Source organism: Callorhinchus milii, unplaced genomic scaffold (assembly GCF_018977255.1).
Source record: "Callorhinchus milii isolate IMCB2004 unplaced genomic scaffold, IMCB_Cmil_1.0 Scaffold10, whole genome shotgun sequence".
In the NCBI taxonomy this organism is placed as follows: domain Eukaryota; kingdom Metazoa; phylum Chordata; class Chondrichthyes; order Chimaeriformes; family Callorhinchidae; genus Callorhinchus; species Callorhinchus milii.
The window spans coordinates 17,690,346-17,707,766 of NW_024704751.1; the positions used below are offsets into that span (position 1 = coordinate 17,690,346).

The following is a 17,421-nucleotide window of genomic DNA, read 5'->3' on the forward strand; positions in this document are numbered from 1 at the left end:
ACATTGCTAACTTCTGAAAGAAATAAAACCTTTGTAAAGTTTTCTACGATTATACATTAACAAAAGGATTTTATCCATCTGTGTTGTAAACTCAAAGCAAAATGAACAATATAAACTTTAATTTAATTGCACCTTCAAGGTCAATAACACTGAAAACCCCCCACGAACACACTCTTATTGCACATAACATAAGCTTACCAAGAAGGTATAGTATTATTTTTAGGGACTGATTTAAATTTATGTACGCTATTAAATAAGGGTCAGAAATTACTGTCATAGTGAAGCGACATCGAATACTGTAACCCGTACCTTGCATCACAAAACTGGAAGGCATTCCAATCACTGGGCTTACTAAAATTACAATGTGGAGTATTCAGTAGACATGTGGTTTGGTAATGGAGAGACTCTCTCCCTCTCTTATAGCCAAGACTCTTCCCAATAGTATCAGACAGGTCTTCTAATGCCAGACCGCTGTATTAATAATGAGTTACAAAGGGATGTCACAATAGGATCCATTTTAGATTTGATTGTTCAATCCATATGAAACCCATCTAATTACATTATGGTCCACGTAATTTAATATGGTTATCAAACTCCTGTTACAACAGCTGGATTTCAATTTGGACATTATGAGTTGAAGTACTGGGATTTTTTAAAAAAAGATCATATTGACCCAACTCGCTTACAGTAGCATGGGATGGTGGGAGTCACCTTTGGCTTGAGAGGAGGGAGCAAATAGCCTTAGGTAACTCGGGAGGACACGAGAGAGCACACCATGGGTCCAATGGCAATTCTGGCATGATTAAAGAGCTCCCTGAGCATTTGATGTTCCCACATATAATCATCTATGAATTTAGCAGAGTGACTTCTTGATGATAGAAGGATTTCACAGTGGGAGAGATAGATATTAAGATTTAATTGGCATACCACAACATGTCTTTTGAAGAAAGCCATTCTAATTAGGTATAACCAATAGCTTGCATTACTGTATCTTTTGCAAAAAAAAATATTTTTGGTAGTTTGGTGCTCAACTGAAACGAAAAACCTCTGCTGGGTGAAGGACACACGCAATGTTTCCATCTGTCATCAGCAACACTGACTCACAGTTAAGCAGCAGCATTGGCCAAATGCCCGACAAAGAAAGCATCTTAAAACCAAACTCGGAAAAGCTATACACTGCGGTAATTCCCATTTCCCACACCAGCCACCCTCCAGTTTTTTCTGAGCGAGTCTTGCCAATTTGTAGAAAATTATGGTCAGTGTTGTGGGTATATAACCACTTGCAACTGGGTTGAAACAGCTAAAATCCTTCAACTTGGGAGTCTTACAGGTTACAGGGACAAAGACAGTCTGAAATCAACCCGAGTTGCAGGACAGTGAACCGTGAGCTAAACCACTGCACCACCCACTCTCACAACAGGATTGACTTTAGGCTTCATACAGTATTTAGTCTGTTTTCTGAACTTGGTTTAAAATTTGTAAGAATGATATTTTGCTTCACTATTAATTTTTGAATTTGAGGATACTGCAAGAGTGCAGAAATACCAACATCATTGATCGACTTTGAATCATCTTCAGATCAGGTCAAAAGGTTGAAACTTTGAACAACTCGATATAAAGCTCACGGTGGAGACCGAAAAGGCTCTAACAAAAGGTTTTCATACAAAGATCCAGTGTTAATAAATAACAGTATTCATAATGACACATATTAAAAAGGGTGGATTTCAGGAAAGGCCTGTAAATGGTGTATGAGTTACGGTTCCAGCACGTGAAGCATTCAAGGAAATATTTCTCACTGTATACATTCAATTGCCACGTGAGCCTTTTAAAGAGCTTCACTGCACGCTCCTGTGCAACTATTGCAATTGGCATGAACGGTTACAGTTTTGTGGTATGAATATTGCTAGGCTGTGATGCCGCTCTGCATTGTTACAGTCGGAGGAAATGCATCACAGGGCTGTTCTTGCAGAAGCAAATTTGTAGAGTCAAATATGTTGTCGATCACTCAGTCGGTTAAATTAGAATTTTTAAGTGCTGAAATTTTTTTTAAAACTCATTGGGATATCGCATGGTATTTTGATGGTGTTGGCTCATTTTCTACAAAGACAAACCTAGCCAGGCTATATCCTATCTGTTACATCTCTATCCTCGGTACAACCATTTACCTTTCGGATTTGCTGGTTTGAATACGTGGATGTTAGAAGAGATTCCACACTTAGCAAAAGTGACGATAGTAAGTGTGCAAAGGGAACATGTTCCATTTCCTCACCAACAGCGTCAAACACACTTCCAGGTGAGTAATCAAAAATTAAAGCTTCCCCTAAATATGTTTTAGCTGTAACCTCTGTAGAGTATTTTCTGCTGTACCACAATGATCTCCCCACATCGGCCAATCCTATAAGCTTCTTTTGAGGCCCCATCAAATAGTGCCAAATATTGCTCAATAGTGAAATTCTGTGCACTGCTAATTCACCTCCTCCGGACATTGTGCTGTTACTGCCCACACGAGCACAGTTTAGGACCATTAGCAGCTGCCAGAAGGAAATGCATCCCTTTGCCCTGGACTTGATCCAAACACAGCTCGTTGAGCTGAAACCATCATGTCACCAAGCACCCAAAACCTGGTCTGGTAAAGATTTCTGCTCTCCAACTTCACGAAACGTTAGCAGAAGCAGCGCGCTCTTGTTCTAAACCCTGGTTCTCAAGTGGCCGCATTGCTGGGAAACAAAAACAAAAGGGCGAAGGTGATATTCTGAACATTCACTCGTTTTACAATGTGAACTGGAGTCATCCCACTTCAGTGATTTGAAAAAGACACACACGCGCACACAGAGAACGAAAAATATTTGGGACCCAAGACATACTGTACAAGTCACTCAGTGCTATAGTGCAGCAATTCTGCCTTAGGCCACTGGAGGCCCCCAATGACTGATCTAAAACAGCCTCCAGTGACCAACATCATGTGGTGCACTACAATTTATTTCCCCATTTTCCGACAGGATATTTTCTATTCTCGAAGCCCGGAAAGAGCGGCTCCCAGACTTTGAACTGGTGAAATTATCTAACACGGCTGACTTCAGGCCTATGTTCTACCCACTTACAGTGCAACTCATCTGGGGGACTTGTACGCAAATTCAAATTACTGCCTGCGCGCGCACACACGCGCACGCGCATATACGCACACACACATACACGCACGCACACACACGCAGAAGACCAATGTGCTGATCTCGTGTTACTCGCGTCTCCCACTGGCTCGAAGAGTCTAGTAATCTCAAAATCCCCGGATCCAATCCAAGTCACACCTGGAAGGCCGCAGTGAATTGCGTCTCGGAGCTGAACCTGGAGTAACTGGCTCCTCTTCTGTTTACGCAGAGCATTTGTGGATCCATTTCAGAACAAAATGCTCAGTGCAAACGGCACTTCTGTGTAAACGGGTCCGGGTTTGTAATCCTGGGTAAGAAAAAGCTTGGAATTTTCTTTGAAAAGCGTCTTCCCTCAAACCCCAGGGACTAGACTGAGCGAGCGGTTTTACTTGGGAAACCTGCTGTTCATGTTGATTTCCTCTTTCACCTTTTCTAGCAGTGCCTGAATGTCATTGGCCTCGATCCCAGCGAGATTTGAAGGGGTCCCCGAGCTCTCGAGAGATAGGAACTCTGTCACATCTATACTGTTCAAGCCCGTTTGTGGGTCTGTCTGAGGAAGTGGTTGCGTCACCTGACTGCTGTCTTCCAATGTCGAGGTGAAAGTCTGAGCCTCGGGACGAGACTGTTCCTGAACGGTGGTGGGTTCCCGGGAAGAACCTGCTTCCTGTGTAGAACTCTCCTTGCTGCTGGGCACTTTCTGTTTGTTGGAGTCGCGGCAGGCACACTGACACTGACACGATTCCTCCTGCTTTATGATGATGACTGGGACACTCAAACCTATTTGTTGAACTTGATTTCCTGCGTGACAAGACACAAAAGTCAAGACAAATGCGTACAATACAAAGGCCTCCTGCTTGACCCTCTTCCCCTCTGCTCCATCATCGACAGCCGTACTTTCAGGCATTACGCCCCGAAACTTTGGAACCCTCTCCCTCAATCCCTCTGTCTCGCCAAAGATGATTTATACACAACGTCTCAAAACGCTTCACAGAATTTACTGTAAAGTGCAATGACTATTCTGTCTGCATTCAATTTGTGCACAACAATGGACCACTAAGGCCAATTTTATTAAGAGATTGATGGATAGGACACTGGCAAAACTCCCTTCTCTTTTTTAACTTCCAACTGAAGAGGCAGACAGGAGCTTGGTTTAAAGTCTTATCCGTAAAATGGATGTTTTAATGTTTATGGGCACTTTNAAAAAATGTAAGTCCTCTGTTTCTTTATAACCCTATTGCCTCACATTTGGATCAATGGGAATCAAATAAAATGAGAGGACGCAGATTGCAAGTTACCTGTGTTGCCAGAAACTGGTATTGCAGTGGTGAAAAACACTTTCTCTACTTTCGGTCCCTGCTGCTGAAATACAAATGTTATTATTAGTGAAATCAAAATAAATCCAAACCACGAAGTTCTTTCCTTAAATTACAAGTGATAGTACTCCGACAGCCTAGAGGGTAAAGCAACAGCCGGCAACACAAAGTCACACAATCCTTAAGAACCACAGGTTCAATTCCCCATGTGTGTAATCGGAGACGTGAAAGGTGCTGTACAAATGTGTTTTTGTTACTGTGGTGAAGTTGGGAGTCTCCGACTTTATAGCCAGTCAGGGGTCAGGGTAGAGGTTGGGAATTTATCTTTAGCATTAATAAGGAAAAAAATCAGCTCAGAGGGAATGAAGGATCAGATTGTCTGTTACGTTCCTCCTCCCTCTCCCCTACCCTTTCTCAAGCAAGACTACAGCCTGCTGAAACTCACCATCAGGGCTGACACAGAATGATTGGCATCTGAGGTACTATAACTCCAATAGAAGACAAGTGCCAAGTAGATTGCCATTGGAGTGAATGCAATACCACTTAACTCATTTGCAAACAAATGGACAAACAACAATGAGAGGGATCGAAGGTTGTGGAGATAAGCACCTGAGCTACAGAAAACCCTCCAATTCTAAAAAAGGGTTTTCAAAAACACATGTCAAGCACTATCAGATGGCATTTATTCAATAAACAAAAGGCAAAATACTGCAGAAGCTAGAAACCTGAAATACAAACAGTGACTGGGAACACCCACCAGCAGGTCAGGCAGCATCTATGGAGAGAGGAAAGTGAGTTAACAACAAAATATAGAGCGCCTTTCACGTCGGGAGGACGTCCCAAAGTGCTGGACAGTCAGGGGTCAGGACCCGAGCATGGGGGAAGGGTGGTGTAGGGGAGGGAAGGCAGAGAGGTGGGAGGGCGACTGAAGGCACGATCGAAGAGAGTCTTGAGACCGGCCTTGAAGGAGGCAAGGGAGGAAGCGAGGCGACTGTGGGATGGAGTTCCAGAGTGTGGGGGCAGAGAGGCTGAAAGCCCGGCCGCAGCTGGTAAGGTGGGTCGGGCGGGAGACATGGAGCAGGCCGCAGCCCGATGAACAGAGGGAGCGGGCAGGTTGGTAGGGAGTCGGCAGGTCAGCGAGGGAGGAGGGGGCAAGGCCATGGATGGCCTTGAAAGTGAGGATGAGGATCTTGAATTTGATCCTCTGAGGGATGGGGAACCAGTGAAGTCGGGCGAGGGTGGGAGTGACGGACTCATGGAGCCTGGTGTGCAAGAGTACATGAGCTGCAGAGTTTTGGATGATCTGCAGCTTAACCTTTCAGGTTGATGACCTTTTGTCAGAACATTCGGGCAAAAGGTCATTGATCTGAAATGTTAACGTTAACAGACTAAATGTCATCACACCTGCCTGTCTGGTACTTTATTTAAACTGACTTGACTGTTAAAAATTACATGCAGCAATGCTTGACTTAGGAATGTTTTTGATGAGTGGGAAGGAAGAGGGTAAAGCATAGGTTTGCCACTGGCAGTTCACGATTTCAGAATCGCAAAGACAAACTTTGGTTCACGGGTAGTCATTGCTGAACTGCTTGTCCATTCCTGTTCGCACACAAAATGTCGAGTCAATTCGCCTTGCAGTATATTCTATGAAGCGCTTTGAGTCGTCTCGAAGACTTGATAAGGTGCTTTATCAAATGCAAGGATTAGTATTAATATTATCTAATCTCAAAAACAAACCTGGACACACAAACTCACCATGTGCTCAGAGTTCTGCTGAACAGTGCTGGCTCCATTAATGATCCACTGGAGGTTGGGGTCTGCCATTACAATGCTGGGTTGTAGAATGGTGGTGTTCTGCGATGGAGTAATTGTTATTGTGGGAGGATTTGTACCTAAAGGCACAGTTTGCACCAGGGTTGGCAGTGGCTCTGTGTTACCAGATGGTGGAAGGCTATTGCTGGGCATCACTGGAAAGCCCTGCGACGGAGGCTGGGGCATTTGGGTAGGCTGAATGAATTCTTGTTGATTGGCTGAGAATTGTGCAGTCTGTGCGACGGGCACTTGAGGTGTCTGCACGACGCTGGTGGGATTCCCGAAGACAGTTTGGTGTGTATTGGAGATGACGGCGGCATTCAGTGTAATGTGGGGAAGGGCTGCTGCTGTTGTTGAGGGCTGGGAATGGCTCTCGACGCTTGGCTGTGACACAGTTTGAAGAGGGATTGTAAACGACAATGACCCGGGTTCAGCTACGATAGGATTCACAACAGGTGCTGGCGGCACATCGCTGCCATATGTTCCAGTTAGTCCATCTTCAGCTTCAGGAGAGGAAAGAAAAAAAATACTTTAAGGAAAATCTGCAAAAAAGCACAACCCTAATTTGTAATTTCCACCATTTCCCTTCTCTTCTCCCCTCGATAAGAACAACAACAAGATTGCATTTATAGAGCGCCTTTCATGTCAGGAAAACATAAGAATTGTTAGACGAAAGAAGATCCAGGCCCATCCGGTCTGCCTTCCACCATCCTGGCAGTCATGTCTGCCTCGCATGCACATGTCATGTCCCAAACCTTACACTGGATCTATTCCACCATATTATTTTCTACACAGAAATCTATCGGATTCACTTTTGAAAGAATCAACACTTTCTGCTTCCACCGTCTCCCTCGGGAGCCCGATCCATACATTAGTAGTGAGTAGTGAGCTACTCGCTCACTGAAATGCTGTTTCCGCAGGTTGGTTTTGAATTTAAGCCCCTTCAATCGAAGGGCGTGTCCTCTGGTTCTACTGTTCTGGCCAAGATAAGACAGCTTACCATGGTCATCTTCCCCAGCCAATAGACCAATAGTTAGCACAACTATACACAGTCCCATGACTCTGCAGTTCTCCTGCATTGTTTGACCATCCTAGTTAACAGGATTTTTAAAAAAAATACATTTCCTAGTTAAATGACGGGAACAATTTTAACGTTACTCTTCAATACAATCCGAATCAATTCTGGATTACCCCAGAAGAGTCGGGAACAACTGGAATCTCTTGTTTGATCTTTCTTATTCTCCTCAGGCTTTTCGGTCAATGAAAACAACCTGTCGGCTGTGAAGCAGAGTGCAGGCACAGTCCAGCATGCACAGCAATGGCACTTTACTAGGAATAAACTTCAAAGTCAAAACAGCTGGAGGCCACTCAGCATTTTGCACAGACAGTCAAGACTGAGGTGGAACTGACGAGTCAGAAACTGTAACTTTGTGAAGAAAACTTTGCCAAGTCCACAATCAAATATCTTTCTTTCTCTGATCTAGGAATCAGAGAACACACAGAGAACACAAATGACCGGAACAGCTGCCTGAATTCAGGATATAGTAAACACACTCTAATAGCAAACTGACATTCAACAGGGCCACCCTTTAACTAGAAATCAGTGGAGATGTCAATGTGCTTTTTGGGGATTGTTTAACTGTGGGCAACACGTAGATTCAATAAGATTCTCACTACCTCTCGCCTGGGAGCCATCGTGGCTTGTGCAGCTATCAGTGTTGTGAAACATAGATTCAAAGATGCTTTCTGCTGAAATAGTGCTCAGATCTCGTCGATTGTTCTATCGGGAGAAAAGGAAAACAATATTAGCCTGTGTTATAGTCAGCAAAAATGATTGATGTATTTTAGAGGAAGAAAAGGAGGAGATTATACTAATGAGGTAATTTTTTGTTAAAATGTTAATTTGAGACTATATATAAAGAGAGATGATCTTTTAGCTGATCCATCTGGTTCCACCCTGATTCAAGGCATGATGTCATTCTTCCTTAAACTCAATTCCTTACCCATTTTGTTTATCAGCAATTAATCCAATTCTTTTTTCGTTTTCCTTGGAAAATTGATGACTCACTTGGGAGTAAATATGCACACATGCCAGTATCCCTCTATATTCATTAGCATCCTTTGTGTATGAGCCAAATGGAGGCACATTAACTCAGATATCCTTCTCCATTCCAAACACCTATGGATGTGTGTACCTGAATTTCCACAAGGTGTTTGATAAAGTGCCAGAAAAATACAATCTCAAAGGCACAATGTGGAGAAACTCAGCACACATGGAATAGGGAGAAATGTGGCAATTTGGATAGAAAGGTGGTTGAAGGATAGGAAGCAGAATAGGGCTAGAAGGATGTTTTCATAGATGACAAAAAATAATTGGTGGTGTACTGAAGAGTGGGTCCTGGGGCTCCGATCTGAGACTTGATGGGCCTTTCGGTCTCATTGTGTGCTGTAAATTTCTGATTCTAAACAGATCTAATGATGAGAGAGCAGTCAATCCTCTTAATATAGAAAGGAGTTAAATGGGATTCATAGAATAGGTTTTGCCTGTAAAAGAATGAGCAAACTTGTGTAGATCAGGGCACTGCTGACTCTCAATACCAAATCTTATTAAATACAGTAGGACCATTTATCAAAATAATCTTGGGGAATACAGTATCCTTACTCAGGTTAGTGAACAATTTAAACAATTGACTGCCTGCCGTTAAAATATTTAATTTGGATTCAATTTGGATTGACAGCATAGACTGAATGATGGAGAAAATTTCAAAAGTCTTAGGTGTCAATACTCTAGTAAACAAACCATGAGTTACGTACCGAGTGTGAGTTCTCTCGGAGTTCCGAATCTGTCGACATCAAGCTCAGATCACTTAAACAAAGTGACTGGTTCGTCTCCTGTAAAATGGTTACAAAATACACAATTAATTAAACTCAGTGGAAATCTAATATATCACTCAAATTAGATATGATTGTGTTATTAATAGGACCAAGAAATGTATATACCAAAGACGTTTATTGAAAAAAAATCTACTACAGAATAACCCACATACTTAAAAATACAATTTCAAAAGCACACGTTATCGTTTATTGATCTGATCAAACAATGGTTCTTACATTGAAATATTTTCCAAGTAGACTAACTGATTTTAAAAAGGCCTAATTTCTTCTAATTCTAAGAATGAGAAAGATGTCAATCATTCTCTGCATCAAATTTCTAGACAGACAGACAATCAATTCCTGTATTTACCTGCAGTCATTCCTCAGGCATAACAATGGGTCTAAACATTCTCCACACCAGCCATTAAAATGTGCAATTTCTTTCAGCTAATCTGAATTGCACTATAATCAAGGTAGCCAGGTCTCAAAATCCAACACTCATACATTCTATTGTACATCCAAGTGTAAACCTTCCGGTGAAGGCGCAAGAGCAAGTTGCTGCAAACCATTTTACACCATTTTATACTGAAATGGTGATTATAGAATTAAACACTAATATTTTCAACGGCACTCCTGTCCACCAACCAAATACAGAACATTTCACTCATCCGCATGTGTTAAACATTTCTTGCACTGTCGCACGCCTCTCCTGCAACTACAGGTGTGAAAATCTTAAAACATTTAACAACAACTTGCGCCATTATATATAGCGCCATTCACGCCGGTTAGAATCCAGGAGCGCTTGAACCAACACAAAGCAGCTAAGAGCGGACTTGACATCCTGATCTGGCGGCAAGTCCTGCACTAACAGAAGCAAGAGAACAGCCTGCAGCAGCTAACCTCATTCAAGGAGTTTTGTGTTGAGACGATGCATGGGTTCTCCTTGTCATGGCCCTTCATGTGACTCTTGAGACTATATTGCGTGCTGAACGTCTTCTCACATCCATCGCTGGGGCATAGGAACGGTCGCTCACCTGCAAGATAACAGGATAGTCATCAACACCAATTCCAAGGCAGAGTAGGAAGGGAAGATGGGGGGAAGGGGTGGGGGAAAGAAATGTACATGAAAACCACTGAATATCAATTGGAGAACTACACTATTACAAAAGGATTACTTAGGACAGAACCCAAAGATAATAATAATAATCCTTGCATTTGATGTAGTGGTTTATCATGTCTTCAAGACGTCTCAAAGCTCTTGCAGAATATACTGTAAAGTGAATTGACTGTACATTTTGTGGGCGAAACGCGCAGCCAATTGCGCACAGCAGTGTCTCACAAGCAATCGTGGATTAAGTAACCAATTTATTATTATGATTATTACAATAAGTACTTTGTACTCACAGGTGCTTTACTCTAAAATAAGACATTTGTTGGATCATACTCGAAGGTTGACCCGACGTGAAAGGAGCTACACAAATGTAATCTTGTTGTTGTTATAGATTGATTTTTAAAAACTAAAGGGATTAAGGGATATGGGGATAGGGTGGGAAAATGGAATTAGGTTAGAAAATCGGCCATGACCTTATTAAATGGCCGGGTAGGTTCGAGGGGCCGAATGGCCTACTCCTGCTCTTATTTCTTATATTCTTACATATTCTAGCCTTCGTATTGGAGATTCCCTGTGCTGTGCATCACCTTAGGCTAAAGGGACGTACATAAGAGCTGTTCTGAGACTCCTAACAATGAGCAGTCTCAAGCTACTTTCACTCTGATTTTCCTGCACACAGTTTGCGAACATATTAGCCCCACTCAGCTGGCATTCAAAGATTGGCAAGAGGAATTAAAAAAACACAATGAACATCTGAATCAAATGGTTTACTAGAATAGTAATGATTCATAGAGATTAGAAGACATTCTTTCAAATCCATGAACACCCAGTGCCTGAGAGTTTATAGCCACGGAAAATAATCCCACAAACACCATTTGTGAAGAGGTTTAATCTGGGATTTTCAGAGAAAACTCTATTTTAATCTTTTTAGAACACAGGCTCTTCCTCTAAATACTTACTGTCACAGAATGGAGCAGAGCAATGCACCTGTACAATCATCTATTGGAAGGGGTGATTATTTGATCTGCTGATAGCTGATAAAGTTGGCACAGCTGCCAATTTGGTAGTGGACCAAATTTATCGACTGGCACGGTTGTTTACCTTACCACACACACTTCAAGGCTCACATATCACAAGGCTACACACAAAGTTGGTCACGAGAATTAGTGCTAGAGGACAACTCGCGCATGTCTACTCTGGAGCAGTCAAAAGCAGTCAAAGGTCTTCAAAAGGGAGAAAAACTGGGTTGGTTGAAGCAAGAAGTGTTGATTCTTTCAAACACAGATTAGATAGTTTTCTTTTAGGAAATAACATTATGGGATGTAGTGCATGGGTAGTTTGGGACATATGCACATGCGACCGCCAGGGAGGTGGAAGGTGAACTAGATGGCCCTTGCTTGGTCTTTTCTCATCTAGCATTTCTTATGTTCTTACCTCCCCTCAAGGAGGAGTATTTGGCTGAAGGCTAACCTTTGGTTCAACTTTAGGTGTGCTCGAAATATAAATTACCATTCACCAAAACATTTGTACAAGCCTAATATTCTTGATATATTTTCAATAAACAATAATGTCTATAATGAACAGAATTCATCCTAGAGACAACATTGTTGACGAGCAGTAGTTAAGAATAATGCTAGCATATAAAATCCTGCAACTTTCTTCCCTTCACCAGAAAAAAAGGTGCTGTTAAAATGTCTATAAATTGAAATGAAAATGGTGTTCACTCCAAATAAAAGAACTCACAAATAAGTCTTGATCAAGGAGCCACTAACTCTTCACTCTCAGCATAAACATTCTCAGATAAACATTCTCCAATACATTTTTGCAGATAAGAAAAGGTTCTAACTACAGAAACAAAAGGTTTAACCATAGATGTATGCAAGAGCTTTCTACTGAGGAGCTATAATGCTGAAACTGGTGTATACACCTTTCACTCTCTGGTAAATACCCAGGGGGTGGGAGGTAAAACGTGAAGCACGACTAAGTTACCTGTGTGTGTTCTGACGTGCGTTCTGAGATGGTGACTGGCAGCAAATGCCTTCCCACAGCCATTATGATCACACCTACAAATATAAAGCAAGGTTTCCACAATCTCACAAAACAAAGGCAAAATACTGCAGATGCTGGAAATCTGAAATAAAAACAGAAGTCACTGGGAATGCGCAGCATGTCAAGCAGCTACGAAGAGAGGAAAATGAGTTAACGTTTCGGGTCGATAAGGTTTTGTTTTGACGAAAGGTTATCGACCTGAAATGTTAACTCATTTTCTTCTCTCTATCTCTCTATGTTGCATTTCCCCAGCAACTTCTGTTTTTAATCCACAATCTCATATTGAACACACAGCAACATTTTCAAGTAACTGTAATTCTAAACATCTCACATATCTGTACAAGGGAATTTAACATATTCCAACACNAAAAAAACCTTCGGCATATTATACATCCTTGAAGTACACTATAAAACACTTTAATTATAATAATCCTTGCATTTGATTTAGTGCCTTTTAATATCATTGAGATGTCTCAAGGCAATTCACAGGATATACTGTAAAGTGATGTAACTGTGTATTTTGTGGGCAAACACAGCAGGCAATTTGCACACAGCAGTATTTCACAAACAGCGACCAATTTTATTTGGGGTATTGATGGCCAGGAGACAAGGAGAAACTCCCTTCTCTTTTGAAAGAGTGTTATGGGATCTTTAACGACCATCTGGACAGTCTGAAAGGACCTCAGTTTAACATCTCATCTGAAGGATGCCACCTCTGCAGTACACCCCATCACTGCTTTGGAGTCAGTATAAACTATATGAATTCCAAGTCTCGACATGGGGCTTGAACCTACAACCTTCTGATTCAGAGCGGAGAGTTCTACCAACTGAGCTAGGGTGACGCTTTCAATTTCTCAGGAGAATATCAAAAATATATGAAGTATTTCTGCCATAATTATCCCAGAGCCAAACTTTTCCCATTTTCTTCCTCCAATTTTTGCTTTTACTCCCGGTCTCCTGAAAGGCAGTGATTCATGCTGTGCTATGACCAATGCTCATTGTGTCTGCAGCACACTGTAGGGCCCACAGGGTTAGAGTACCGTTGCTGGATGGACCATCTCAAACTCAGAACCTCAGATAATGACCGGAATATAAATCCCTCAAAGCAGCAACAGACCTTCAAGCAACTTTAGTTACATTTCAATTTCCGTAATCAATTTTGAACAATTTCATAATAGAAAAGCAGTCCACTTACGTTGGAACAAGCCAAGCGGACTAGCTGGCAAATACATCTGCTCGATAACAGCGCTGCAGTGGTTTTACCTGAATGGCTTTTCCCCTGTGTGTGTCCTGACGTGCTTCCTCAAGTCACTGAGTGTAGTAAAGTACTTAGTGCAGCCTTCTGATTCACAGTTAAAGGTTTTCCCCGTGTGAAGTCTCTGGTGGGCTTTAAGCCTGCAACGTAGGATGAAATTTAAGGAGTTACTACTTCAGGAGTTTAAAAAAAGCAATTTGAACATTTTGTTAAGCAACGCAAACCCACACTCATCATAGCGCAACTTGTTATAGCAGCTCCTTTATAGGGTGGTAGGTTATTGGAGACGCTTCTGGCACCGAGTATCAGGTTTCCTGCACACGGCGTCAAAGCCAGAAGCGGCATCAGGGACAACCCGACAACTTGGAAGTAGTACCCGCTAACTTTTATTTTATTTTGTTATAACTTCGGTTCCAGATTTATGTAACCAAATGTATAAAACAAGGTCAAATTCTACATCAACTGCTAAATACATTAGGTTACCAAATTCAATTGCTTGATAGCTGAACATGGAAAGATGTTATCGCATGCCAAATGTTTTTTTTAATACTAAACGACCTAGTTCTATAATCGGCGATACACTAATAACCCTTCTCACATATATATTAAAATATATATAAGACAGTTATATAAAGGAAGGGAAATAAGCTTCCCCTCACTCTCTCCATTTGTTCTATAAACAAACCCATCACTGTTCGCTCTGCCATGAGAAGATGCTATTATAAAGCAGCAAAATATCAGTGGCCTTCAGCAACAATTAGCCTGTAATTAAAAACCCATTTCATTTATTTTGCACTGGTCTGCTGGGTTTTGATATTTCCTGCAAGCACAAACCAAATGAAATGTAGAACGTCAAATCTTACAACTACTTCAACTTATCTAACTATTTTGACAACGGGAATTTAGACACTAAACACAAATTTAAATTCTAATCTGTAAGTTTTAGTTAGGCTCCAAAATATAAAGAAATGTGATGAAACAGGTTCCATCTCCCTCGCAGATCAACTTCAAGATCATTATTCTCACCTACAAATTGTTATAGGCCCTCACTCCTCCCTGCCTCTGCGATGATTCCCAGTCTCTCTTTGCTGTGTCAGCCTGGCTCAGTCGTAACACTCGTCTCAGAGTCAGAGGGCTGTGGGTTCCAGCCCCATGTCAATACTGTGAATAACATAGTCTAAGCTGACACTCTAATGCATTGTTCGAGGCGCCATCCTTTGGATGAGATGTTAAACTGAAGTCCTGTCTGCCAGTTCAGGGGGACGTTAAAGATCCCATGGTGCTATTCGAAAAGAGAAGAGTTTCTCCTAGTGTCCTGACCAACAAATCCCCCAAATAAAAAAATTTGTCACTCCGCGCTTCGCCCACAAAATTCACAATCACTCCACTTTACAGTATATCCTGTGCAGCGCTTTTAGACGTCTCGACGACATGACGAGGTGCTATACCAAATGTCAAGATTATTTATTATTGCTGCTGCCCCCATTTGGTTATTTTTCCTGTGTAATAACCAACATTTGTAAATTGATGAAGTTGGTGCAAATATTTTGTATAACATAGCAGCGCACTTTGAATGCTAAATAAACGACAACAACAACTTGCATTTATGTGGTGCCCCTCACGCAGGGCTGTGTCCCAGGGTAGACTCTTCTCTCAGAACATTAATGTAATCACGTGGACTGCTTCATATTTACTTTTAATTGTGTTGTGAGAAGTCTGAAGCTCTGACTGTCCAGCGCCTTGGGACGTCCTCCCAACATGAAAGGCGCTATGCAAATGTAATTTTGTTGTTGTGTAATAATACTGCATATAATAATAATAATAATATAATCTTGCATTTGATATAGCGCTTTTCACGTCGGGAGGACGTCCCAAAGCGCTTCACAGAACACACTGAAAAGTGAATTGACTGTATATTTGTGGGCGAACGCGGCAGCCAATTGCGCACAGCAATGTCCCACAAACAGTCATGGATTGAAAATGACCAATTTATTATTGTTTTTGTTTTGGAGGGATTATTATTAGGCTCTGTGTGGAGTAAGGAAACTTGCCCGAGGTTTCGCCCTCTGCCTGGAATTGAACTCAGGTCTCTCACTTGCAAAGCGAGTGCTCTAACCACTGAGCTACAGGACTCCACGTAACCTCGGTTTTGTACAGGTTTTGTAACCTCGGGAGGCCTCAGACATTCAACCCCCACCCCATACACACTTCTGTTACCACTGTCTTATTTTTAGCACTCGTTCACTTGTTAAACTATTTAACAATGTCACTCACGTGATCAGCATGATGCTTTAACCCCCAAAGACATTTCAGAGCTGATATGCAATGACAACAGAGATGGTGCCAGAAACCACATGCAATTCTATAGTCAGTGGATGAAGACGGCGCACAAAGACAGGACAGGAACTGCTGATACTGTAATTAGTAGTGGTTGACATGGTAGGTGTCAGTCAGACAGCTCCAGGCCACTGCAGCAATCACACTGGTATCCCTCCATAGTGGACTGTTCAAACCAAAGCGATGACACTCAAAAACATCATCAGGCCATTTCTAAGCCGACAGCCTCCAAGCAACAGTGTACAGGTTTTGAACACGTGTCCAATTGTCAACTGTAGCCATAAAGTCAGATCTGCAGGTACGTAACAGAAAGCAACACAATAATATACTACTAATAATAATCCTTGCATTTGATACAGTGCCTTATCACATCGGCGAGACATTTCAAAGCGCTTCACAGAATATACTGTAATGTGAATTGACTGTATATTTTGTGGGCGAAACGCGGCAGCCAATTGCGCACAGCGGCGTCCCACAAACGGCCGTGGATTGAGTGACCAATTTTTTTAGGAATTATTTCAAATATTTAGAGTTCGACTTCACTTAACAATTTCCCAAAGTGTTCATTATTACCGTGCCGAATGCACATTTTGTGTGAAACCTGGCTGACGCATTCGCCCACAAAAGACACTTTACGGTATAGCCCGTGAAGCGTTTTGGGACCTCTTCCCAAGGTGAAAGGTGCGGTTTAAAATGCGAGGCTTATTTTATTTCCAAACCTCTCCACACCCACGCTCAATCTGCTCTCTACGTGCAGATCACTCACACACCATAAATTCAAACTCAATCACAAAAATTCCCCATTTCAGTTTCAACACATGCTTTCTTCATCGACAGATTAGCTGATTTAGTGTATCACAAACAGTCGTGGGAGGGATTATTACCCTTAAAGCGATCCGCCAATCAACTCATAACAATACGGTCAATTCATTCGACAGTCTATTCCGTGAAGCGCTTTGAGACGTTGAGAAGACGAGAAAAGCGCTATATCAAATGCAAGGATTATTATTGTTATTATTATCATTATTATTACTTACTGCTAGGTAAACCGAGGAGTGGAGTAAGGAAACATGCCTAAGGTTCCGCCAACCAGTTCGTGGCACTACTCGAAAAGGGAGTCTCTCTTGGTGTCCCAGCCACCAATCCCCAGATAAAATTGGTCATTTACTTCATGGCTGTTTGTGGGACATTGCTGTGTGCAAATTGGCCGCCGTATTTGCCTCCAAGTTACACAGTTTTAACGATACACAGTAAGATCCTGTGAAGCAGTTTGAGACATTTCGATGATGCAACAAGACTCTATATGAAATGCAAGAACTTATTATTAAGTACTGCATTTTACCCATCACACGTGCGTGGAGAAACATTTACTTGAGGTGTGGTGTATTAGCAGCATTACCAAAAGTACCCATTTTCTGAATATGCCCGATCTGTCCCAAACATTATGTTCTCCACACCACATACATTTAACTGTCAAATGTTTCCATAGCTAAGAGAATAGGTTTTACTTGTTTGAGATACTAT

General features: G+C 41.9%; 1 protein-coding gene across 2 annotated transcripts in view; it reads right to left on the reverse strand.

Moving 5' to 3' along the window:
• Positions 1-3,447: 3,447 nt before the first annotated feature.
• mtf1 (metal-regulatory transcription factor 1) overlaps positions 3,448-17,421 on the reverse strand; it is a 55,758-nt gene continuing 41,784 nt past the window's right edge. For both annotated transcript variants that reach the window (XM_042338818.1, XM_042338819.1), the window contains exons 4-11: positions 13,569-13,700; positions 12,246-12,319; positions 10,046-10,179; positions 9,086-9,163; positions 7,949-8,051; positions 6,215-6,774; positions 4,442-4,505; positions 3,448-3,944 (exon numbers count right to left, since the gene is read on the reverse strand). In XM_042338818.1, coding sequence (XP_042194752.1) covers positions 3,532-3,944; positions 4,442-4,505; positions 6,215-6,774; positions 7,949-8,051; positions 9,086-9,163; positions 10,046-10,179; positions 12,246-12,319; positions 13,569-13,700 — 1,558 coding nt within the window. In that variant the 3' untranslated portion in view covers positions 3,448-3,531. The remainder of the gene's footprint in view (positions 3,945-4,441; positions 4,506-6,214; positions 6,775-7,948; positions 8,052-9,085; positions 9,164-10,045; positions 10,180-12,245; positions 12,320-13,568; positions 13,701-17,421) is intronic.